The sequence below is a fragment of the Aulonocara stuartgranti genome (assembly GCF_965226115.1).
Source record: "Aulonocara stuartgranti genome assembly, chromosome: 16".
In the NCBI taxonomy this organism is placed as follows: Eukaryota; Metazoa; Chordata; class Actinopteri; order Cichliformes; family Cichlidae; genus Aulonocara; species Aulonocara stuartgranti.
Genome location: NC_138952.1, coordinates 21,711,076 through 21,734,561, shown reverse-complemented (window position 1 = coordinate 21,734,561; position 23,486 = coordinate 21,711,076). Strand labels below are relative to the sequence as shown.

The following is a 23,486-nucleotide window of genomic DNA, read 5'->3' as shown; positions in this document are numbered from 1 at the left end:
ACTTCACTTTGTCAAACAGGTTCTGTTTAAGGGATGATTGATTCAGCAGGTCTGGCAGCAATGAGGCTTGCATGAGATCAGTGAAATGGAAGACTGCTTTCCAAAAAAAAAGTCATCAATCACACTTAAATCATGTTTTAACAAAGGTTGGGTGAATTGCTTTCTCATATATGCTGGGTAGGTTTGAATAGCTTCTTTCCCTTAATAAATTAAATTATCATTTAAAACTGCTTTTGTATTTATCTTTCTTTGTCTAATATCAAAATTAGTTTGATGATCTGAAACATGTGTGACAAATAACTACGTAAATAACGAATTAACTTAAAAAAAAAACCTAGGAATCAGGAAAGGGGCAAATAGTTTTTCACAGCACTGTGTATAAATAAACGAACTTGACTATTTTTTTTAAATGCTTCAGGGTGATGATGTTCTCCTTCTGCACCAAAGTAGAATTTTAAACACGGAATGGTTGCTTTAAATGTATATTTTATTATAGATACGTTACCTTAAACCAAGAGCTATCTGTTACACAGATGTGAAAAACATGTATCGACCCTTAAGTTAAGTCTTCTGTTCGAGAAATAAACAGGTTGTGTGGGGCTGCATTAGAAAACACGTGACTTTCTGGGTGTTTCTGAACACTCGTGTCACATGATCGTGCCAGTGTTTTTGTTAAGTGTTGAAGGCGAGAGCAGTTAACCGCAGACCTAGCAGGTAAAGAAGCAAGTTGGAATTACGTAGCCAGAAGCCGTTGAGGGTTTTGTTTTCAAGAGAAGCGCTTTGTCATTGCTCCAGATAAGCTCGCGAGACTTTCGTCTGTTTTCTTGCCGTTGTTGTGACGCTAACATTAGCCGAGCTAGCCCAGCGACTGCTAACATTAGCTAACTCCCTGCGCCCTGTTTGTTGTTGTGCTTCTGTGATTTCGCGCAGACAAGTGCTGAGCCATCCCGAGGGAAACAACAGAAACATGGTGCAAATCTGTCGTGTCCAGTCATGGTTTGTGGGAGTAACGCCACTCCTCATTTTCGGTGAGTATTTTGTTTCGGTTTAGTTCACATTAGCAACAAGATTACAAAATCCGAAGATCTGAAATTAGCAGGACTCCAACGTTTACACCAACGCTGCTAACGCTACACGCTAATGGTCTAAAACTTATTGGTTTAACTAAATAATTAAAGTGTTGCTGTGGTAAAATCAGCGTTTTAAACACTTAAACGAACTTGAGTGCCGCCTTATGCTGCGAAAATAGATGACAACGAATGTGCTGAAGCGTCGTTTGGGTGTTTTCTTCCTTATTACCTGTTCTTTGTCTAGTACCAAGGAAATCTAGGGCACATACATACAGCATTTGTGCCTAAAAAGAAGCTTACACCAAATTAGGTGTAAAGATGAATGATTATGGTTATGGGTGATCAGTTATTGTATGTAAGGGGGTGTTTAGATTTACTATGAGGCTTCACGTTCTGGTTTTACAATGTTGTCAGTTTTTGAGGTTTTCTTTAGTGGCGATTTTTAAGTTTATATATGTATGTGTGTGTGTGTGTGTGTGTGTGTGTGCTAGTAATTACATACACATAAAATTTAAAATGGGTTAGGACACATAAAACGGTCCAGTGCTTAAGTTCTTTTTGAGTTGAATATTTGCTGAATTTGCTGTAGTCCCCCCTTGAGGGAGCAGATGAAAGTACCTTCGTCAAGTACTCCATGCCGGCCAAACCAGGAGGTTGGAATTTCCAACTTCGTACTTGTATACAGCGCATTTGAACCCAAACCAGTTGTTTAAGGATGTTCTTGATAGTCATGGTTTACAGTAAATGCAAATAACCTTTCCAAGCTTGGCAGATGAATGAGGAAAAAGCACTGAAAAGGCAAATGATGCACACTGAAGTTAAAATAAAGCCATACACCATAAACAGAAGACACTCTTAAAGTCTCAAAACTTTAATTTATGATAGTTCTTTTTTAAAATCACACGTACTAGTTTAATATTATACTTTAAAAGCCGAATCAACCACTGCATTCATGTTGTTTCAGAGTTTTGCCTGTTGGTTGGATAGAACAAGAAAATTAATATTCAACATAATCCACACATTAATTTGAGAAGAAAATAACTGAGCTCAAGCCCTTTTTACTTCCCACTCAACTCCTTTTTAATTTTCTGTCTCAGATTTGAAGTTGCTAGAATAATCTTTTGATGTGGGAGGCTACTCTTTTCCTTTTATTATCAGCTCATTGATGGGTCAAATTTCTACCTTTTCATTTGTAAACCATCTGATTCGGTGAGTAATTGGGGAAAACAAAGTAGTCCTAAACATGTAGCCATGTGTTCACACATAGAGGCTTTTTGGAACACTTAGGCTATATGGAACACTTAAAAACAAAAAAGTTGTATTCGATGGCACCAAAATTGATTCAAGTAATGGCACAAGGTGAAAATTGACTGTGGGCCCTTTTTATTTACTGCATACTATTAATATCAATGTTTATCTCATATTTATTTTTAGTTTTGGACATTTTGAAGCTTTGTAGTCTTTGACTTGTAAACGATTGTGTTTTGCAGTGACTGTCCTGCACCAGGGCTTTGCTACTGTTGCCCCGCCCACTCCCGCACCACACAAAGAACCCGGAAGACCTGAAAGAGGACACTACAACCTCACGAATAACGGCACCATCTGTTTAATGGCATACATGGGCCTCCAGCTCAACATTTCATACAACTCCACCTCCCAGAAAAAGGTGCCGCAATAAAACCCGCACGTAACTGATAGGCGAATGCCGCAGGTTAAAAGTATTTGGACAAATAACATTTCATGATTTTCTTTACAGGTTGTCCAGGATGTGATGAACTTACAACCCAATTTGACAAAGCACTCTGGATCATGTGATTCTGAGATCGCGTCCCTGCAGCTCACAGTGGATGCTGTTAAAACCAACCTCATTTTTGTCTTCACAATGGTGAGTTTCTGTTTTCATCATGTACTTCCTAAAGAAGCCACTAGATGGCAGCTGGAGCTTGAAGTTAACCTGCTCTAATGCAGTGGCGCTCACTTGGCTGTGCTTTTGTTTTTTCCACTAGAACTCCACATCCAACAAGTACCACTTAAGTGAAGTGAACGTGTCAGCGGCCTGGCCGGACATGAAAGGTGAGGCTCCTCGACTTCTTAGGTTGTATCCAGGTAGTCTGTATCTGATTAATGAACATGTGTGCAACCTATTTTGTGACCTACTCTTCAGTGTAGTCCACACACACATGTATATGTATAAACTAGGTGTGAGTGGTCATGTGTTGCTCAGGTCCTTGTCTAATCAGTAATATTGTGATGGGATCTGAAGCCGACTAAAACACATTGAAAATGCATTTGCATTGATGTCAGACCAAGCCGCATCATGGTGTAAAGGTGCTTCCAAAATGGACACAGCGTTCATTGCACTTGCTCATTGGTTCGAGGGAAGTGCAGTGGACATAGCAATATAGGCGGGGTTTAAATGGTTCAAATGTCAGTGTGTATTCTGTACCTCTTTTCATCAATACATCAAGGATTTTCTTAGATCTGAGTTATTTGCAGCAAAGCACAACAAAGCATTGCTGTTTTCTTGTATTGCTCACCTACACCAAGCTGCTCAAGTTTTAAAATACACACTGAGTGTGTGTGCTTGGATGGGAATCCATTTCTATGAAAGAGGTTTCTTTCTGTAGCATCACCTTGGATGCATGTGAACTAATTCAGTGAATTCAGACACAGATAACAACTTTTTCCTTGTCTCCCAGATACCGGCTGGACACCTTGTTTCTTTTGGTGACGTAGGCAGTTGTCACAGCGGTCAGAGTTCACGTTTGTTTGGTGTTTGTTCAGATTAAACAAATTAGCCGGATTTCTTTGCTCCTGAGCTGCACACCGCACATTTCCCAGTGCAACAACGGAGCACAATTGTGTTTCAATAGCCATTTATAAATATTGTTTTTCACAAGCGCACTGCGTGCTGACAGATGTTATGATATTGGTCATGCAGTTGACAGTAGAATTGTTTTTGATCATCAATCGGTACCACTTGAAGTCTGTCACACTTCAAGTGGATTCAATTGGATTCATTTGTAGTTTAGTTCAGTTTTATTGTAATAGCACCAAATTACAACAGTGGTCACCTCAGTCACCTGCACTGTCAAGGTGCTTTATACTGCAAGATGAAGACCCTACAGTATTCAGGAAGAAACCCCAACAATCAGATGAATCCTTATGAGCAAGCACTTGGCGACAGTGGGAATTAAAAAATGCCTTGTTTCAGACAGATGATGAATTGAAGGGAAGCGCCAAGACATAGTATAAAATAACTAAGAATGATTTTGAAATGTGAGTCACAGAAAGCTACTTTAGCAGAGTCCACAAAAAAAAAAATGGAGCTGTAAACTGGCTCTCTTCAGTGAATTTAAAGCAGCTTTCATCGCTCAGATTAGCGAGAATGTTGTTCTGCTGTGGTGTCTCTTAATTCATTGTTTACTGAGGTCACATACATTACAACAGACTACAGGTTGTAGTTTTGTAGTAATTATGGTGAAGTTGGAAAAAAGCAGTATGCAAAATTAAGTCCTTATCTTTGTGTTAAAGTCACAGTGAAACTGAAACTGTAGTGTTTCCGTGCACTGACACATTTGCAGGTCATGCAGAAAATGCGGGCAGGTTTAAGCATTGTGGGCTTACCTCAAACTGTAAGACACACTTTATTGATTTAAATTTCATTTACCAGAAGATAACCGATCAACAAACACACCGAATCTGAACTTTATTAACATGTAGTTCATTTAAATTTCTCTCTCATAATCATTTTTTTCCCTTCTTATATGAATCTGTTTTCGCACTTGATACACTTCTCATGTCCATTCTGTTTTCTGCTTTAGAGCATATTTCAGGCCATAACAGCAGTCTGGACTACCTGCGGGGAACCGTGGGGTACTCGTACTACTGCCGTGACGAGCAAACTCTAAACGTGGTCCAGAATTTGTCCATCAACACCTTCCAGTTGCAGGTGCAGCCTTTCGCCGTTAAAGGAGATCAGTTTGGAGCAGGTAAACACTTCCGCCTAGTAGAGTGTGATCAAAACACATCATCTCCTCCTTGTCCTTTCTCACGTGTCCTTTTCTGTCTATCAGCTGAGGAATGCCAGCTGGATGAAGATGACATGTTGATCCCCATTGTAGTCGGAGCAGCTTTAGCGGGGCTCGTTGCCATCGTGCTCTTGGCCTACCTCATTGGGAGGAAGAGGAGCCATGCTGGCTACCAGAGCATCTGAGGTCACTCCTTACTCACATGTTGTCAGAGGCCTGAACGCGGCCCTACCCTACCTGAAAATTAACCACTGTCTTTCGAGACTTGAAGCTCGCCCCTCTTCCCCTCCATGTTTCTCTCCCTGCCTCTGTGTGTCTGTGCTGTTCTTTGCCCTCATAAGTAACACTAATTATTATCACCTTGTTGAGGTTCATATGTGCTTTCTGAACTGACCCGCTCTTTCTTAAAAAAGGGAATTATTTAGAAGATTGTAATGAAATGAGGCCAACTTCTCACTGGTACTATGTAAAGGAGGGGATGCATGTTTGCAGAGGATCAATTATAGTCCTCGAGTTGCTATTTATGATTTCTATGAAAGGAATTTTGAGGGATTTGGGGATTTAGAAACTGGGGTTTGTCTGTTATGGAATGACCATTTTTATTGGTCCAGCATAAAATGAGGTTTGCTGTTACAAAGGGAATATTTCTGCCAGTTATACTTAAACTACGTCCGACAGTTGAGAACTGAACTGATTATTTACCTGCAAGCTGTATGCACGTTTGAAAGAACATATTTAGAAACACAATAACCTAATCCTAAAAAGGATGTGTGAGGAGTCCTCTTGTAGCTCTAAGATGCATTTTAGAATTAACTTTCTTTTTTTAAGCAGGGTTAGTGTTTCAAAGCTTTTCACTCCCTCTTTCGGACACACAGCATGTTTTCTGTTGTGAGTCAGTTTTAGTTTCATTCAGCTTGTGGAAATGGACAGACTGGCCAGACTCGTACTCTCACTGTAAACTACCTGTGTATTATTTTTACATTGGATGAGTTGGTCACTTCATGTGTTGCGGCCGTTAAGGCACAGGTAGCCTTTGCAGTATTTTCCTGAATGGCAACTGTCACCACTCACAATACCGCGACATAAGCGCTGATATTGAAAGAGAAAACGTCAAAACCGAAAGCAAGGATTTTCCTGAAAGTTTTTCGCACGAGGTCACCACTTTTAAATCTCGTCGCAATGTGCAACGACAACAAAATGGCGGCAGGGGCCAATGGTTGTGATATCGTTTCCGGCACGCACCGCTGTTCAAAAGGGGGAGCATTAAAACACTGACCTTTGTTACCTTCAGTACCTTCTCCTCTTGCTTCCGTTCTTAATCAACATGCAGTCTTTGGCTATAGCTTTGCACTGACCAGCCACAGCATCAAAACCACTGGCAGCTGAAGTGAACCGTGATGTTTATTTAATTTCAGTGCAGTATTCTGCTGGGAAGGGTTGGGCACTACAAGTCACGTGGAAGTCTCTGTAGCTTGAGTTAAAGGCAACTGGATTTCTTTTGCAGTGACTTTGAAGCTTCTTCATTTCTAAAAGCTGGTGGAGAGTCATAGTTGACTTCTGATCAAGTACTAAAAAAGGAACCCTTAGAGCTAAAAAAGAAAATCCAGCTGCCTTCAACTGAAGTCAAGACAGTTTGTGTCGATGTTACTTTAATCTGCAGCATAAACCTTACTGGAAATTCAGCACAAACCAGGATAGCATCTGCATCTCCCTGCAGAACAATTCACCAGACTACACTCTAGAAACATTTCACGAATGGCTTGAGGAACATGACAAAGTGCCAAAGGTGTTGACCTGGCCCTCAAGCTCCCCAAAGCCCAAACAGATATGCCAGAAATGCACATCTGTTACCATGTCAGTGTCCCAGCAGTCAATAGTAAATGATCTGATACTTATATAGTTCTTTGCTACTGAATTTGAGCTCTCAAAGTGCTTCCTACTACAAACCTCATTCAGCCATTCACACACATTCATAGGAGTGCTTTTTTTTTCTATGACAAAGCACTTTTTAATCTAACCTAACACACACTCCCAGTCTGAGAAACTCAGGGTTCAGCATCTGGCCTGAGGATTGCCCAGAGATTGAATCAGCGATCTCCCGCTTAACAGATGACCTACTCAGCGTCAGTGCCACTGACTCTATTTTGGTGGCGCAAGGGGGACGTGCCATGTTAGATATCTGGTTTTAAAGTTGTGGCTGACTAGTGTATATTTACTGTGTAGATAAAGAAACAGTTGACACAAAAGCAACAAAAAAAGTTTATTTCCCACAAGGCTGATAGTCACTCCTATGAATTCTGTCGTTACAACACAACCAAAACAGGATCTAACAGCATTGTTGGTTTAAATGAAGCCCAAAGCCTAAACATCTCTGTAGGAACTTAACAAAATTCCTACAGAGATGGTTTTGTTTTGCTTGGGATGTTGGTTCCTGAAAGAAAAGCAGTTTAACTGCAGTCCTGAGAAACAGCCCCGTGTCATTATTAAAAAGGCCAAAGTGCTCTGGTCAGTGTTCATCAGTGCCTTCCCAGCTGTAACATGGATGGGATTCAAGTAATGCTAATATCACACAGGAACTCGCTCACTCACCCACACTGTGCTGCCATAACTGAGACATGTTTGTGTCTCCCGTAGCCTTCGTGTACTGTTACTACCATAAATATGCATTGTTCGATATAGTAGGAAAAAGCACAGATAATTTGTGTTTTTGTGTTTGTTTTTTTTCTCCCTCCCTCATGTTAATACTCATGTAGTTATTTAATAAAGTTTTATTAGATTCGTCTGAACATTTTTTTTTAAGGAGAGGTCAATAAAAGTGATGAATGAGGCCATCTGACTCTTTGTTTTGCCTTCATGCTGTTTGTTAGCAGACAAACCTGTTCCCTGTTGGGTTTTTATTTGTTTGGGCTCCTTAGAAGCAGATGTTCATTATTTGACAAGGAAGGTATTGAATACCATCAAAGACTAAATTCCAATATCATTTTTTTAGAGAATACAAACATATTCACTGTGTTTTAACCACAGTTTTGACATTTGAATAAAGTTAAAAGAACAAAGCAAATAGCCAAGTTCATACCTGCGAGTAAAGAGTGGGAGGTTAAGGGAAGTTAAATGAACATGGTGTTTGACTGTCAAAGCAGTCCCCGAGCAACAGGGAGCCTGTTACAACGCACGTGTTGACTAAATAATGTAAATGTCACTTGGAAACAGCAAATTTGCATCAGTCCATGCAGAGACTGGATCTGCAGGGTGTGGTCATGGAGGATACAACACATCCTATAAGGCACAAAATGACTGAAAAAGGGATACAAAACCGGGTTATGTGATGCAATGGGAACATGAGGAAATGTAAAACAGTTACAAAGAGGTACTTTTACAACCCTGTGTCCAGTAAAGGTGGGTGTGCCATAATGGTGTAAAATCCACCAGTGTCACGTTTGATGTCTTTCTAATATTTTTGATAAATTATGGTGTTCAGATCATTTGCACATCATTTGCGTTTGGTTTTTATTTACATAGCGCCCCAACTTGTTTGGAAACTTTTTTTTTTTATAGCAGAGCCACCTTCTCACAGTCTTATCCATAGCTGTTGGGAATTTGGGTTTACTAACATCAGCTATTCTATAGTTTGCATTTTAATTTCAAAAGTTGTTTATCTGTATTATCTACATTCATTTTGCATTTGAATATTTACTTATTGTACTTTATGATAGTTTACAGACTATTATGGCTAGGGCTGTTCATATAATGATATATATCGGATGACGATATAAAAACGTCTATCATTTCATTTTACGTTATCGTTTGTTTCGTGGTGTCGCAAAATAAACTGTTTACGGCAATATTTTTTCATCGTTTTGATGGTCACTGTAGTGTCTATATTAATTTCTTAAAGTTCTCTCTTTCCCTTATATTTAATAGAACCACACTACAGATGGACAAGCGCCTGTTTGTTTGCGTTGTGGTTAGCAACAACGACGGTAACAGTATCGCGTGTCCGCTTGTTTATGTTCCACATAAACCTTTCACAATAAAGCTCAAGATCCTGTTGAGACCTTTCAAAATAAACTGAATCACGTGAAAGAGCAGATTATTTACGGATGAGAATTTAAAAAAGAGCCGCCAGGTGCTAAAAAATAAACCTTAGACTCAAACGTTAGAACAGGCTTTTCCCCGCAGCACGCCGTGTAATAAATACTCACAAAGAAAACAGCGGCCTTTACAACTTATGTCTAAAAATGTATAGTTTCATGCATCGGTTAAAACACTGGACTCCAGCTACATGACGCGCAGCTGGAAACACTTCCCGAAAGACGAGCTGTCCGACATTCACAGAATTTACAGAAAATGTTACATTTCTGTGATTTATATCGTTAGTGACGATAGAATTCTTATATCGGGATATGAGATTTTGGTCATATCGCACAGCCCTAATTATGGCCTAGAAAAAGGGTCAGTGTATGCCTCTGCAGATTTCAGATCTTCTATCGCATTTAGTAAAAGATTGCAGATCACAGTTTCCAGTTATAGTAACTGATTATCTATTTATAACAGAAACAAAGCACTGTGAGCTAAAATGAACAACATTATCTGTATCACTGAGGTAATTTGTCCAACACAGCATTTGTAGACTTGCACTCACTGACCACTTAATTAGATAAACTCATTCAACTGCTCGTTAATGGAAATATCTAATCAGCGAATTGTGTGGCAGCAACTGTCATTCAGGCATGCAGACATGGTCGAGATGACCTGCCAAAGTTCAAACTGAGCATCAGAATGGGGAAGGACGGTGATAAGAACAACTCTGAATGTGTTATAGTGCCTTGGTAGAATGCCCAGGCTGCTTCAAGCTGGCAGGAAGGCAGCAGTAATGCAAATAACAGAAGAGAAGTATCCCTTAACACGCACCAAGATCACACCAAGTGCCACTCCTGCCAGCTAAAAAAAAGGCAACAGGTTATAATTACATGTGGTCACTGGAGCTGAACATTAGAAGACTGGAAAAATGTTTCCTGTTTCTGCTGTGACACTCAGATGGTAGGATCAGAGTTCACACTAAACAACAAGAAAACATTTATCCATCCTTACTTCTCTCAGTGGTTCAATGGCTGTGGTGGAACACGAGATTCACAAATCCGACAGTCGCTGCTGAAAAATCTGCAGCAACTGTTTTGTGCTATCATTCAATATGGACCAAAATCTTTCCATGACTTTTATGAATCTGTACCATGAAATCCCACTCATTGCAACGTGTACTTACTAAAGTGGCTGGTGAGCATATAACTTTAATAGCTTTGTAGACTATGCCTGAATTCATGACTGACACACACAAATAATACTGATGCTACCATTTAGCAGAAGCATTCAGCAAAGTGAGGAAGCAGATGGGGTAAGTTAATGGGTTTTATTTTACAACAAAAAGTGAAAAATGAGACTGAGCTCCATAAATTTAAACAGAAACCACCACATTAAAAGCGTGACCCTTCAGCTTTACGTTCTCTTGTAAACAGTCCTAAAGGCAAGAGACAGAACAAAGTATTCACAGTAAAAATAAGTGATCCGTCCATAATCACCAAAGCAAAAGTGTTTTTAGAAAATACACATGTAAATGCTGTTTGGTGCGGTGTTATGATCTTAATGTACTTCTGTATATATAGCAGCAAATATAGTAGGTGAAAGATTGGAGTCAAAATCAAAAGAAAAGCCTCAGAAGCATAAGCCTTCATATTTAGATACCCAGTCTGCCAGATTAGAGTGTAACAAAGTATAAATCACAGAAGTAACCAGAAGAGTCACCAACATGTATGTTTCATACAGTTCCTGACTGTACAGTGTTACTTACGCTGCCTGAGCTTTTGTTTTATTAAATCCAGTATAAGGGGAAAGTGTCCTGAACCTCATGGCTGTCCTGATTCCTCCTTGAGAATTTGTTGTCTGCATTTCTCTCTCAGTTTATCAACAGTCGACATCGACAGACTCTTAGGTTCCGTAAAGATCTTCTGCAAAGGAACATTTAAGGAGTGCTTAGGCTTTTTTCTACTCAAAATAAAAATAAAAACTACAATTAAAACTGTGTAAATACTTTTAACAGATTATCTTCTGCACAGTCTCATGGACTGGTGAAGTTAGAATAGCTGAAATGTAGCACTTCCCCATGAATTGTTTTTCTTTTTCGGGAAGTATTCTTTAAAAAAAGATGTTTTATGACCATAAGTAGTGTCATTTTTCTCTGGCCCCTTCCTAACCGTCATTGTATTTGGCAATCTCACCTGCATAAAGGTGTGGCAGTCTAGAGTGAAAGCCCCAGAAGTGATCTGTTTGAAGCATTCGCACACGTCAGGCAAAGAGCGCGCTCTCAGGATCTCTGCCTGGTGGTGAAGTATGAGAGTAAGAGCCACGCGGAAAAGTACTTTGGATCCCTCGTAGAAAAGACAATCCCAGACCCGCAGAACAGTCTGCAAGAATAAGACAGAAGGTGGATGTCAGTTAAATGATCGCCACATGCTTCTAGTTTGACCCCTCCACTAAAGCGCAGCTTTTGCCTCACCTCGATAGGGAGTACATCGATGTAGAGGCAGATAAACCAGCGAGACACCACCAGCGTCCATATGCCAGGGTACTGGGCCATGAGCTGTCCTACTGCAGGAGCTTTGACCTTAACCAGCTCACCAAGGACCTCCTGGTCAGTCTTCAGACCCAACATGGCCGGGGTGTAGTAGTCTGCAACACATTCAGATGAATTCCTCCTTTTCTTTTGCACAATTGAAAGCCATTGTAGTGCATTTATTTATTATAGATAATATTTATTATTATGTAAACTTTGAATTACATTTATTTATTTAACAGCCCTCCTTAAGGAAAAGATCAGGCTAACTGATTATTATTTTATCCCCAGTACCTCAGAAAAACAGACTCACATGCTCACAGTTAATTTGCTGCTTAATAAACTGAACCGAAATAAATAATGATGGTCTGGAGCATTGTTTTATAAAAGATCTCAAATTTTTATAAACCGAGTGTCAGTTTAGGAAGGCGCTATGAGAACTTAAAAAAAAAGAAAAAGAAGAGAAGCGCATCTTTGGTCTCGTTCTCTGCCGCCTTGACATTTTGCTGTACGTTTCCTTTGTTGTGGTTGCAAAATGTTAGCTGAGGCTGCCGCTGGCCCTCGACACGAACACTGAAAACCCTGCATCTCTAAAGTGGAACTGGTTTAACCTATGGAGCAACAGTGCAGGGTAGGGGATGTTTGCTGTGGGGTAAACAAAAACAAAAAAAAGAGCTCTGAAAGGAAGCCGACGTTAACTGTCACCTTACCTGGGAGTATCCTGCCCACCAGTGCATCCATAAGCCAGAAGGATTTCTCTTCGTCTTTCGTGATGATCATGAGGTAGCCTGCAATGAAGTTCATGCCCTAAAAACGAAAGAGCATGCTGTGGATCGCTTAGAATAAGAACTCCTGCTGTGTGTGCATACAGTATGCCAGGTTTTACATTGAATAAGTGCACTGACCGATATAAGAGCTAACAGATGAAGGTTAAGACGGAAAATCCTACACATGTATTGGTTAAATAAGGAAGTAGCCAGCCCTGATCTTTAGGTAAACAGACATGATCTTAGATAGAGGGAGAGTCAGAGCTTGTCGCTGACTGCATTTTCTTCACCTGACAGTAGCCCACTGTAGGATTATGGTGTCCGTAGGCCAGCAGCACATTGAACAGAGCCTTCTGCATGCCTGGCTCTGCTTTGCTCTTGAACAGGATGTTGTCAGGAAAGGTCCTGTGCATATCTTTTAAAAAGCAGAAAGAGTGAGTGAATTATTGGGACATAATTTAAGCATTGAAAGAGCATGCTGTATGCTGCGACAGTTTTGGTGCACCTGTGTGAATGGTTTCTTTCAGCTTGGTGTCATGCTCCATGTCCAGCAGAGACTGGTAATAACCCGGCTTACTCTCCAGCTGTTCCTGGGCACCACTAGCCGCCATCCAGATCCTGGCACGGTGCTCATTAGGCACACCTTTACGAACAAACCTCTTCACTGCCAAAACATGTTTTATTATTACCCATCACACGACCAGAGAGCTGGAACGAACAAGCAAACAAAACCCATGGAGGTGTCTTTTGTTTTTGTACCTGTGAAGTTCTTCTCCACATGAGGCTTCTCCTGAAGGAGCTTTGACCATCTCATGGACCTCCTGTTGAGGACATCTACATACTGATTCATCATCTCCTTGTAGGAGTCGAAATCGCCACGTCTCTCAAAACCGTAGGCGTCAATCCTGCTGGGACAAATTCACACAGTTCTCCACCAGTGAAGGTCTACACATAACACTCATACACGCTGTGAAATCAGGATTGCCGGTGGACCTGCTTGCTCCCCTCCCTTCTTTCATTCTCCTATTCAGTGATGGCAGACTCTAAAACTGCCTCCACTGGGTAGGGTTTCTGTAGCTGAGTGATCAAATGCTCCAGCTGGATGAATAGTTAAGTGTTAAATTACTTCTTAGGGGAGCAAGGAGAAAAATGTAAAAACTCTGACAAGCTCCTGTCCCTTAAAAGCCAACAGGTGACAAACTTTAATGGTAGATTTACACGTTATAAGATGAAATGTGAAGTGGAAATACAAAAAGCTGAAGAGGAAGAAAGATGTTGTAAAAACAAGAAAAGGTTGCCAGTGAGGAAGCTGCAGGCAGATATGCTGACTAAATAACACAGGCCGACAACAAAACAGATAAAAAAAGAAACAAGAAAAGAGAAAATGAACTTTTTAAAACGCAATGAAACAAACAAAGCTTACCTGTCACTGTCATCATAATCGGCCAGAGCCTGCATAGCATTTCCTTTCATTTCCCCATCCATTGTGTCTCATGTGCTAAAGGTAAAGTAGTCCAAGAAAGCAGAAAAAAAGAAAAGAAAAAGAAAAAAACAACTGGGAGCAGGAAGCTTATTCCATTTTTATTCCCTGGAAAAGAACCAGCTGCTGTCAAGGTAAATAACAAAGCGGTCTGAGTTTCCTGTGGCTCACCTTACAGCAGCCACTGCTGAGAGGAGGAGCTAGTATGAAGAAACCCACAGGTAACAGCCACAGGCGTGTACTTCTGTTCGCACACAAAACAGTTGGAGGAAGAGACACTGTGGTGTTTGCTCTTATGTCCTCTGCTGGCTGTAATTCCAACATTTTATTAATTTCCTGCAGCAGGTAAATTTGTTATTTCTTTAAAGTGATTTGGAGCCAGACCCAAATTTCCAGTGTTTCAAAGCTGATCTGTTTGGCAGACATATTATTAACACAGAGATGATAGGTGGACTTAGCCAATATTTTATATTTGGAATACATCGTGTTCTGAAACGTGTAGCCCGAAGTAATGAATTATTAGACAGCATTACTGTGGATCAGTCTCACCTTACTTCAACATTATTTTTGACAAACACACAGACAGCTGGCATCTAAAAAGCCTGATATAAAAGACTGTATATATAAGATGGACACATGCCTTTCCATTCTGTTAATTTTAACTTGGCATATTTTTCGTGTTGTATGGCCATGTCCTGTGTTATAAAGTTTAATAAAGTTTAAACAAAAGACTAAAAAAGATGGGGATGGATGTAGCCTCCAGGTCTGAAAAATGACCTGAAATGCTGAAGTGCCTTATACCTGCATTCTTCTTTTATGACCTCAGTAAGCCCACTGGTAGGTTCATGTTCTCATATGACACTTTTAAGTCTCAGTTTTAACACAAACTGACTCGTTTGTACACTCTAGTCCCAAATAGACTCAAAACTGGTAAATAAAACAGTGAACACTTTAGCGCGTGGCTGCATTAGTTACTACAGTATGAGCGTGCAGTGTCACTCACCGCCTGTGATTTTAAAACACCAAGAATGCTCATCCTCAAGGCCCCAAAACAGGACTTTATAAACCAGTGGGTGATTTTATGGGGGGGTTACAGCCATCTTTTATACACAGTTTTGGTCTACACTCCACACTCTGTTTTTAGCTTAATTGTCTCACCCTTTGGTGGGTAGTACAGTGCATAGAGTGACGGAGAAAGGCTCAAAGTGGACTCAAACCCAGGTCACTAGCCCTCAGCGCAACCAGTTGAGCTATAGTGGCACTCCACACGGAGTACTCTTAACAATATATGCGCCATACAATTAGTTTAACTGCAAACAGATTTAAAAAAAAAAAACAGTCATGTGTACTGTTTTGTGGAATCATATTATGAAAGTAATCTGGATTTATCTCCTCTGAAACAACATTGTTGTACCTTCCTATTTCACTTATTTTTAGTCAGAAACTTATAGGAGTACTGCAGTTATTAACAGAGCTTTTACTTTCTAATTATTTACAAAGATGATCCCTGGAAATAAATAGATGAACCCTTAAGCCATATTAGCCCTAAAAGAAACTTTGCTGGAGTTGAATTACTTCTGGTGAAAAAGTATTTTAATGATACTTGAATACATTTGATTGACCTATGAGGGTAGCTTAAATAATTCAACCTACAAACATAAATGTGACTTGCCTCTAGAAGTCAGCGTTGTGCATGAGTTGCATATGATCCCAAAGCAGATGATGCCACACAAGAGAACGCCACTTCAACTGCTTGTTAACAGAAATATCTAATCAGCCAATCACGTGGCAGGAACTCCGTGCATTTAGTTATGTAGATAAGGTCAAGGTGACCTGATAAAGCTTAATCAAAGCATCAGAATGGGGATGAACGGTGATTTAAGTGACTTTGAATGTGGCAGACAGGCTAGTCTGAAAAACTGCTGACCTACACAATCATGTCTTGAGTTTATAGAGAATTACCAGAAAAACAGAAAATATTAAATGAGAAGCAGTTTTCTGGTATTTCCAAACATTTCCCCCCCCCTCAGTGTCGACTTGCCTTCGCTGTAACTGTGCTTTTTTGTACTCTTTAGCAGTTGTTTTTTGTATCTGTGATATTAAGCGTCATATTTCTCATCAGCAGCAAAAGAGCTAAATACACACATCATTATGGAAAAACTCATGCTTTATTCATCTTTCGTAAATGAACAATATTAGGCTACTTACACGATGTATCAACAATATTTTCTATTTTTCACTACCTTCAGGAACACTGAACAGATGGGGTTAAACAGAAATACAAATATCAAACAGACAGATTTTTAATCTTAAGGCTTACTTTGTCGTCCTGTTGTCGCCCTCTTTAGTGTCCTGATTTCTGTATTAAGGGCTTTGCACTGCCTAAACACACAGATATGTGCCATGCAATCCTAAAGGTCAGTCGTTTCCTAATTTCAGAATTTCTCTCAAGTGCTGCTAAACAGTTGTTTAAGCATAAAAAACGCATCAAAGTGATGAATTGATAAAAAACAAAATTGCTTCTGAAAGAAAGTCGACTATGTGACATTTAGGATTCAAGACCCACTCCCCACTGAGATTATTCAGACAACACAACCCAATATCCATGATCTAAATTAAAGTACTGCCTTTACTTTAGTGAAAATGTATTGGTGTAACCAGCCAGGGGTGACGTAAAATGTGTTTCAACATGCTTTTGATGAGAAGCTCACAATTCCATGACTTAACAGAGCCACCTAACAATTTAACCAACAGCATATCATCCACAATATTGAGGCATCCCGTTAGAGAACTTAGCATTTACTGTACATAAAACAATCATCTTTTGTATTTATAAATTGAACATATTTATATTATTCTTCATATAGCTCTCTTTGTAAACTGTCCCAATAGATACAGTATGTACAGTAAAAACTGCAACAGTTCTGTTGGTGCTGGTGTAGTGAGCACTCTGTCCCAAGGTTAGAATAAGACAATAAGACATGGGAACTTTGCACAGTCACTCAGAGCTTTGAGACACGGTTGACTAGGAAGAATCTTAAAACACACAGCTTCTCCAGTCCATTCAGAGTACACGCAGCCAGTGAACCTCCTCTCAGTGCTGTGTCTATGCCCACCTATGGGGGCTGTAGTGCTCCTCCTGGAGCAGAGCACAGGGGCATCCAGGATACTGAGAATCTGGCAATGTCCATATGACGCCTCAGACTCAAGAGGGCAGAAAACGTGGCCAGTTGTTCTCGTAGTTTATACTCAGCTCCCTGAAAGGTGGTTTCCTGACAGTTTCAAGTGCTTCGGTTTTCACTCTGAAGTCTACAATTTTCTTTTTTTTTTTCTCTTTTGTACAAGTCTTAAAAAAAACTATCAAGTCACTGTAAAAGAAACAATGTTCTGGTTTTCCAGAGTCGGGATTAGATTTAGAGAGTTTTGCGTTTTGATCCTGTTACAATTGGTCGAGCGAATTCCACAAAATCATCTATAAGGACTGGCCAAGCTCCTGGGTGAGAAACATCGAAATATCGTTAGTGTCACAGTGATGGACGAGAGCTAAATATGAAGCATGTATTATCGATTGTGCCGGCTCACCTTCCTCATCATAGTTTGACATGTCGTCTGCTATCATGTTGCCAAAGTCCAACAACAAGTTCCATGTGTCCTTTGGGATAGATCGTTTATGGTGTTCCTGAAACGAACGAGTCCTGGTAAATTCACAGGTACAGAAACAGCTTCACATGTTTTCATTTCCTTCCATCTTTAATAATAGATTTTTTTGTCACTGTAAATAACTGATGGACTGAATTCTAGAGTTCTGTTTCAACCAAAACACCAGGGACAGGTTGCACCAACTGTACTTTGCTAAGCCTGGTCCAAACACCTAAGTCAGTATTTCTGAAAAGCAGTCTTGAGACTGGACTTTACACTCAATAAAAGAAAAAAATCTGTAACATTCTCCTGATGTCCGCCTAATTTGTCAGTTCTGCTTTGGAGTAGATTTGGAGGATCAAAGTAAACAAAATTGCCATTACTGACACAGAAATAAGAAAATTAAGAGCTGTGCAGGCAGCGCAAGAACACACAGACGGCCAAGTCCAACTTTATAACAAGCAATAAGAGAGCTAGGAAAGAAATAACGAGCACAATAAATCATACACTAACTCAGACAGCCTCTGTTAATGAAACGATGCAAAGAAAAGTGGAAAAACCAAACAAAGATGTTTCTTTGAAAAGAAATCCCTTCAAACCAGCACAGCTAGGCAGATTTTTATTAGCAGTATATAACTGTTTAAGTTGCCAGAGTGGGTGTAGTTTTGTCGGACAGCTGCAGGCTTGTGGTCCAAAAAACCAAACAAAAAACTGCAAGTCATGGTACAGCTCTTCAGTATGTTCAAAAAGATAACTCCTACAAGTTGAAACCACTCAATCACCCCCCTGGCAGCAGCCTGCTTATGTTATCTGAATAACTCTGACATCTAAATGTCTGTTTGCCTCAAACATTACGCCACTGGTACTTTAATGTAATGTGCTGTGTTGACTAAGCTGTCGGCAGAAATGGTCTGAATTTGGACTTTTACACCTGCTTCGGACTAAGATTCTTGAAAAGTGCAGGGTTGGTGGAAACAATCTGGTTTTGCCCACTAGTTTTTGTGATCACGTAGGTATCTAACGGAATAATGGCCCAGGCCTCTAGAATGGATTCCTCCTTAATTAGAGGATTAAAATGGCTTAAAGTTTGGCTAACTGATTTAAAAAAACAAACAAAAAAAACACACACACATTTTATTCTGGAGCAAATAAAATGCCACTTAAAAAGGTTTAAAAAGAATTACAATCTTGGTGACTTTTTGGGGAAAAGTGAACACCTTTTTAGGTGTAATGAGGACATCACCTGACCTTTTTCTCTTAAAAATACCAGTAGTAGTATCTCAGCTCTTAGAACACAGCTCCTTCCTCACATTTAAAATCTGTATACATACATCAGTGTAAAAACAAACAAAAATAAAAAATAATTTGCACTTTTTTTTTTTTAAATAATGCCCCAAATATCCAAACACTGCGCCTGCCAATAAAAATCAACATTACGGATTTCTTAATAAGCAAAAATTCAGGGTCCATCGTGCCCAGTTTTACTCCTTTGACTCACCAAAAGGAATCTATTCCAAAGATCGAGGAATTTAAATCGTCCCGAAAGGACCAGGTTCCAGTAGGCTACGGCCATCTCCAAATCTACACAAATGAGACAACTTTGTTCAGATGTTTGTGAATCTATAATATTAGTCAAAAATCTATTGTTAGGTCACAATCCGTGAACTTACCGAGACCCTTCTGGCCAGGATTTTTGGCAAAGTTAAAGGTGAATTGATAGAAGTCCTTGAACTTTCCACTATCTTTTAGCTCTTGTTCTAATCTTGGCAAAAGTGCCTTCAGTTTTTCTGGACTGTCACACCTAGAAAAAAAAGAAAAGAAAAGAAAATATAAGCAGCACATACACAAATCACAACACATGGACAAACAAAACTGTTCTAACATTCAGTGCCCTGAAAGCCTACTCGGACACCTGAGCCTCAAAAGTCAAAACACTGCAACTGTTTCATTGAGTCGTTCCACGAAGACACAGTATACCCAGGCTGTGGGCGGATGTATAAATAGACAGCCTTCCCTCCCTGGAGCAACACTAAGAGAACCGCCATGCGTAGATACTTCAGTAAGAGTGTTTTTGTCCCACTTTAGAGCGTGTCACGTGCCGTTCATGTCAACACTCACCCCAGCTCGGTCATTCCATCCATAAACTCCTTCTTGGTGAACTCACACTGAGTGGCGGCACGAAACTTCCACGCAATAACCAGCACAGAGATGCTGGCTGGATCCAGTGAGAGGTCGTCACAAAACTGCTGGATCCCATCAATACCAATCTTATTCTCATCCTGGGGATCTATCAAGACAAAAACACAGTTTCACTCGAAATACTCAAGCAAGCAGTGTCTGTAACTCTTCTGGAATAAGGATCTTTACACTGTTCTTGTAAACAAAATTACAGCCTTAAACACTGTATTTTAAGATCCTACTTGCCTTTGTAGCGATTGTAGAGCTGTTCCAGCTTCTTACGGTCTACTGAGGTTTTCATGGATTCCTTACAGTAAAGCTCTGGATTCTGAAAATAGTTGTCTGTAGCAACTTCTAGTTTCCAGTCATTCTGTGTGAGACAGTACACGGCCGTTTTCTCCCCAGCCTGTGTGAAGGACATGAACTGCCGTACCTTGTCCCTCTGCGAAGACTTCAGCTTATGCTGTACAAGTACAGGACAGGGGCTGTCAGGCACCGGTGCAATCAAACCAGTCAGTACAGACAGAACCACACAAATGCAGAGCGACACACAGACAAAAACACACAGCGAAACATAAAACTCCACAGGCATTCAGGCAACAGGAAGAAAGACTGGGACACGCTCAGGAATACTCCGGCACATATTTCAAAAGGTTAGTCAGTCACGCCGACAAACGCGCTACAAATTTTGAGACAAGACGCGCTGGTAGTAATGACGTCCTTTCCAAAAACAAGGTGGGTTTTTCTGAAAGGGGTTGTTATGGATTCTCAAAGCACATGCTGTACCTTGGAGGGCCCCTCAGATAACTACATTCATACTTGTAACATGAGTAGGGACATAGGATGCCATCACAAGGACCCAGAGGTGCAACAAGTCTGGAGTGAAACACAAGCCGCCCCCCACCAGAAATACTCAACAAATACCCCTTACATAAAAATATAGAGTGCACTTTCATTACATAAATACTTATAAGGTGATTTTAATTCATTATGGACAGAGGAACAAAAGAAATTACTCAGTGTGCACTTCTCTTGGCTAAAATCAGTAATGTTCATTTAGAATAATACACCACTGAATTATAGACAGCCATATAACAAGTTTTTATCATATCTTAGACCAAACCTTTCCAGAGATACTTGTGCTAGTGTGCAACTACCATCTCCTCTCCAGCAGAAATTAACCAGCAATCAATCATTAAAGCCATAAATCTAAAAGAAAAAATTGCCAAAAGTTATTTTAGCAGCTCCAAAGTCTAATTTCTACTATGAAAATAAAACGAATAAGTTTGGGATTGTGGACCGTTTGAGGACAAGTCTACCTAATATTTGTGATGCTGTATTCTGATCCAAAAGGTTAGAAAAGCTTTTAAACAGTTCTGTCTATTTTTGCAAAAAATAAATAAATAAAAAATCACCATCCTATGCCATGTCCTCCAACTAGCTGCAGCGTCTGAACACCTCACTGAAGATCAGCATGTCCTCAACCTGAGTTCACCGAGCTGCTAATAACTCCATTACTGATGTAGTCAATAACGATGTATGAAGTCATGTGTCTGTCCCGGTTTGCTGCTCTGGCAGCACGGATTATTGTTCTGTTACAGGAGGGTAACGTTGGGTTAGCATTGTCTTCACAAACACCAGCTAGTAACTTGCACTGGCTAACGTTAGCTGAGTTAGCCTCTCTCTCTGACATTAACGATGGGGTTAATATCACGGGAACAGACTGTCATTGTGGTTACGCGTTAGCCGGGACTTAACTCAAACGGCCCTGTGTGTGTGTGTCTTTGAGGTCCAGCGGCTGACCTGCTCACAGCCGAAGTTACCAGACTGCCAAAAAGGGACGTGTAGCTAATGCTAGCTGCTCTTAAAATATCCAACTGACCTTCCCTGTAATAGCAACGAACACGAGTAAATGGCCACTGTACGCTTGCCAAAACGCGACACATCATGTACTTTAATACCACGACAATAGTCTTGTAAGCAAACCTTACTGGCATTAAATCCAATGCCTGGGTTTGTGTTTATTTTGGTTACCTACCATTTTTACACCCGCTGTTTGACCAGTTTGGTAGTCCGACTGTCGTTCATTATACGCATGCGCGGAAGTCGCCGGATTGCATAAAAAAGATGAGGTCTGCGGTAAAGGCTCCGTTTGATATTTGCATTATTTGCGCTTATTTGATTAGAAAATATGGGCTTGTGCAAGTATTTGTCGCGCAAAGAGAGTTAAAACGACACTTTCAAATACGATGTTATACCAAGTGTAATACACAAACAGGAAAACTCCCTCAAAACTGCATTCAGCACTGTTAAAAATAAAACTCAACCCCACCCTTCACCCGCTACACACACAGACACACACTTGTTGACTGCCAACATCCTCACACACCATCCGCAACACAATACACACTGTAAAACACAGCATCAGTAATCCTCCTTCACGGCACATCACACCTGCCTTGCTCTGTTAGTGGCAGACATATGAACAGCTGACCGAAGAAATTTATTTAAACTGCATTAAAACAACGACTGTTGTAGACATCCAAGATTGTTAGGTGACCCAAAGCCTCAAAAAAAAAAAAAAAGTCAGAGCAGCCTTTCTGAAATGCCATTGCAGGGTAAGCACAGGTGTAATAACATTCATCATGGCACTGCTCCATTTAGAAGGGTCAGGGTTTATTGTGCTTGCCAGCTCACTAGAACGACTGATAGACTGAATATAACAGGGTTATAATTGAGTTTAACACTTACATGCTTATTGTGGTATGAGATGTCAAAGTGGTTATTGTGAAAAAGACCTATTTTGATAGCAACCATTAATGAATATGGCTATATTAGCAAGAAAAAAATCTAGAGTATTGTTTGTAGTGCTTTGGAAATGTATTGGGTTATGCTTACAGTGTTTACTGAATAAGATAACTAGCTTTGGAATAGTAAAGTTTAAATATTTTTAATACAAGTCGCATCCCAGACCTATTGAATCAAGAAATCACGTAAATAAAACCTGTGTGACAAAGTAAAGTAGGGTAAAAGACCTCAAACATCAAAACATCATGCAACCATTTAAAGAAACTCCAGAACAGATAAGAAACAAATTCAGTGACATCCATCAGTCTGGAAGGGGTTACAAGGTAATTTCTAGAGCTTTAGGACTCCAATGAACCATGGTGAAAGCCATTATGCATAAAAGAAGAAAACCTGGAACAGTGGCAAGCCTTCCCAGAAGTAGCCGGCCTACCAAATTTACTCCAAGACTGCATTAACGACTCATCTAGGAGGTTACAAAATAACCCAGGACAACCTCTAAAGAACTGCTGGCCTCACTTGTCTCAGTTAAGGTTTATGATTCAACAGTAAGATTTGCATAACTTCAACATTCAACATCAATCACCTCAAGGTGCTTTACATTGTAAAGACCCTACAATAATAAAGAGAAACCTCAAAAATCAAAGCAAGTGCACACTTTGAGCAAGTGCTTGGTGAGAGTGGGAAGGAAAAACACACAGTCTTGTAGGAATGAAGCCTCAAGAAGAACTAATTACTAAAGTTAATTCAGAAAAATACCAAGGAGAAAAAAACTGCTGACCTAAAAGATCACAAAGGCTAGTCTCACATTTGCCAAAAAAAACCCCATCTTGATGATCCCTAAGACTTTTTGGAAAATATTCTGTGGACTGACAAGACAAAAGTTCCACTTATTGGAATGTTTGAGTC

General features: G+C 40.1%; 3 protein-coding genes across 7 annotated transcripts; 1 reads left to right on the top strand and 2 right to left on the bottom strand.

The window, feature by feature from the left end:
• Positions 1-616: 616 nt before the first annotated feature.
• On the top strand, positions 617-7,928 carry lamp1b (lysosomal associated membrane protein 1b). Of its 2 annotated transcripts, XM_082508771.1 has the most exons (7): positions 617-714; positions 931-1,028; positions 2,561-2,736; positions 2,827-2,955; positions 3,077-3,143; positions 4,895-5,062; positions 5,147-7,928. In XM_082508771.1, exons 2-7 carry the CDS (start codon positions 968-970, stop codon positions 5,284-5,286), a joined length of 741 nt encoding a protein of 246 aa, XP_082364897.1. In that variant the 5' UTR covers positions 617-714; positions 931-967; the 3' UTR covers positions 5,287-7,928. The 2 variants fall into 2 exon arrangements, with proteins under 2 accessions (XP_082364897.1, XP_082364896.1); XM_082508770.1 differs by having other exon boundaries at positions 648-1,028.
• A 2,565-nt stretch (positions 7,929-10,493) lies between these two features.
• Positions 10,494-14,165, bottom strand: LOC309690217 (growth hormone-regulated TBC protein 1-A-like). 2 transcript variants are annotated; one of them, XM_082507139.1, is made up of 8 exons: positions 13,899-14,165; positions 13,235-13,383; positions 12,981-13,139; positions 12,766-12,890; positions 12,419-12,515; positions 11,652-11,824; positions 11,374-11,559; positions 10,494-11,103 (listed from the first exon to the last, which is right to left on the bottom strand). In XM_082507139.1, exons 1-8 carry the CDS (start codon positions 13,958-13,960, stop codon positions 11,002-11,004), a joined length of 1,053 nt encoding a protein of 350 aa, XP_082363265.1. In that variant the 5' UTR covers positions 13,961-14,165; the 3' UTR covers positions 10,494-11,001. The 2 variants fall into 2 exon arrangements, with proteins under 2 accessions (XP_082363265.1, XP_082363266.1); XM_082507140.1 differs by having other exon boundaries at positions 13,235-13,380.
• A 1,939-nt stretch (positions 14,166-16,104) lies between these two features.
• dcun1d2a (DCN1, defective in cullin neddylation 1, domain containing 2a) lies at positions 16,105-21,891 on the bottom strand. 3 transcript variants are annotated; one of them, XM_082507736.1, is made up of 7 exons: positions 21,811-21,891; positions 20,019-20,235; positions 19,713-19,881; positions 19,265-19,395; positions 19,093-19,175; positions 17,538-17,634; positions 16,105-17,448 (listed from the first exon to the last, which is right to left on the bottom strand). In XM_082507736.1, the coding sequence occupies exons 1-7, from the start codon at positions 21,811-21,813 to the stop codon at positions 17,369-17,371; spliced, it is 780 nt and encodes a 259-aa protein (XP_082363862.1). In that variant the 5' UTR covers positions 21,814-21,891; the 3' UTR covers positions 16,105-17,368. The 3 variants fall into 3 exon arrangements, with proteins under 3 accessions (XP_082363862.1, XP_082363863.1, XP_082363861.1); XM_082507737.1 differs by lacking the exon at positions 21,811-21,891 and adding an exon at positions 21,188-21,804; XM_082507735.1 differs by lacking the exon at positions 21,811-21,891 and having other exon boundaries at positions 20,019-20,678.
• Between the last annotated feature and the right edge of the window lie 1,595 nt (positions 21,892-23,486).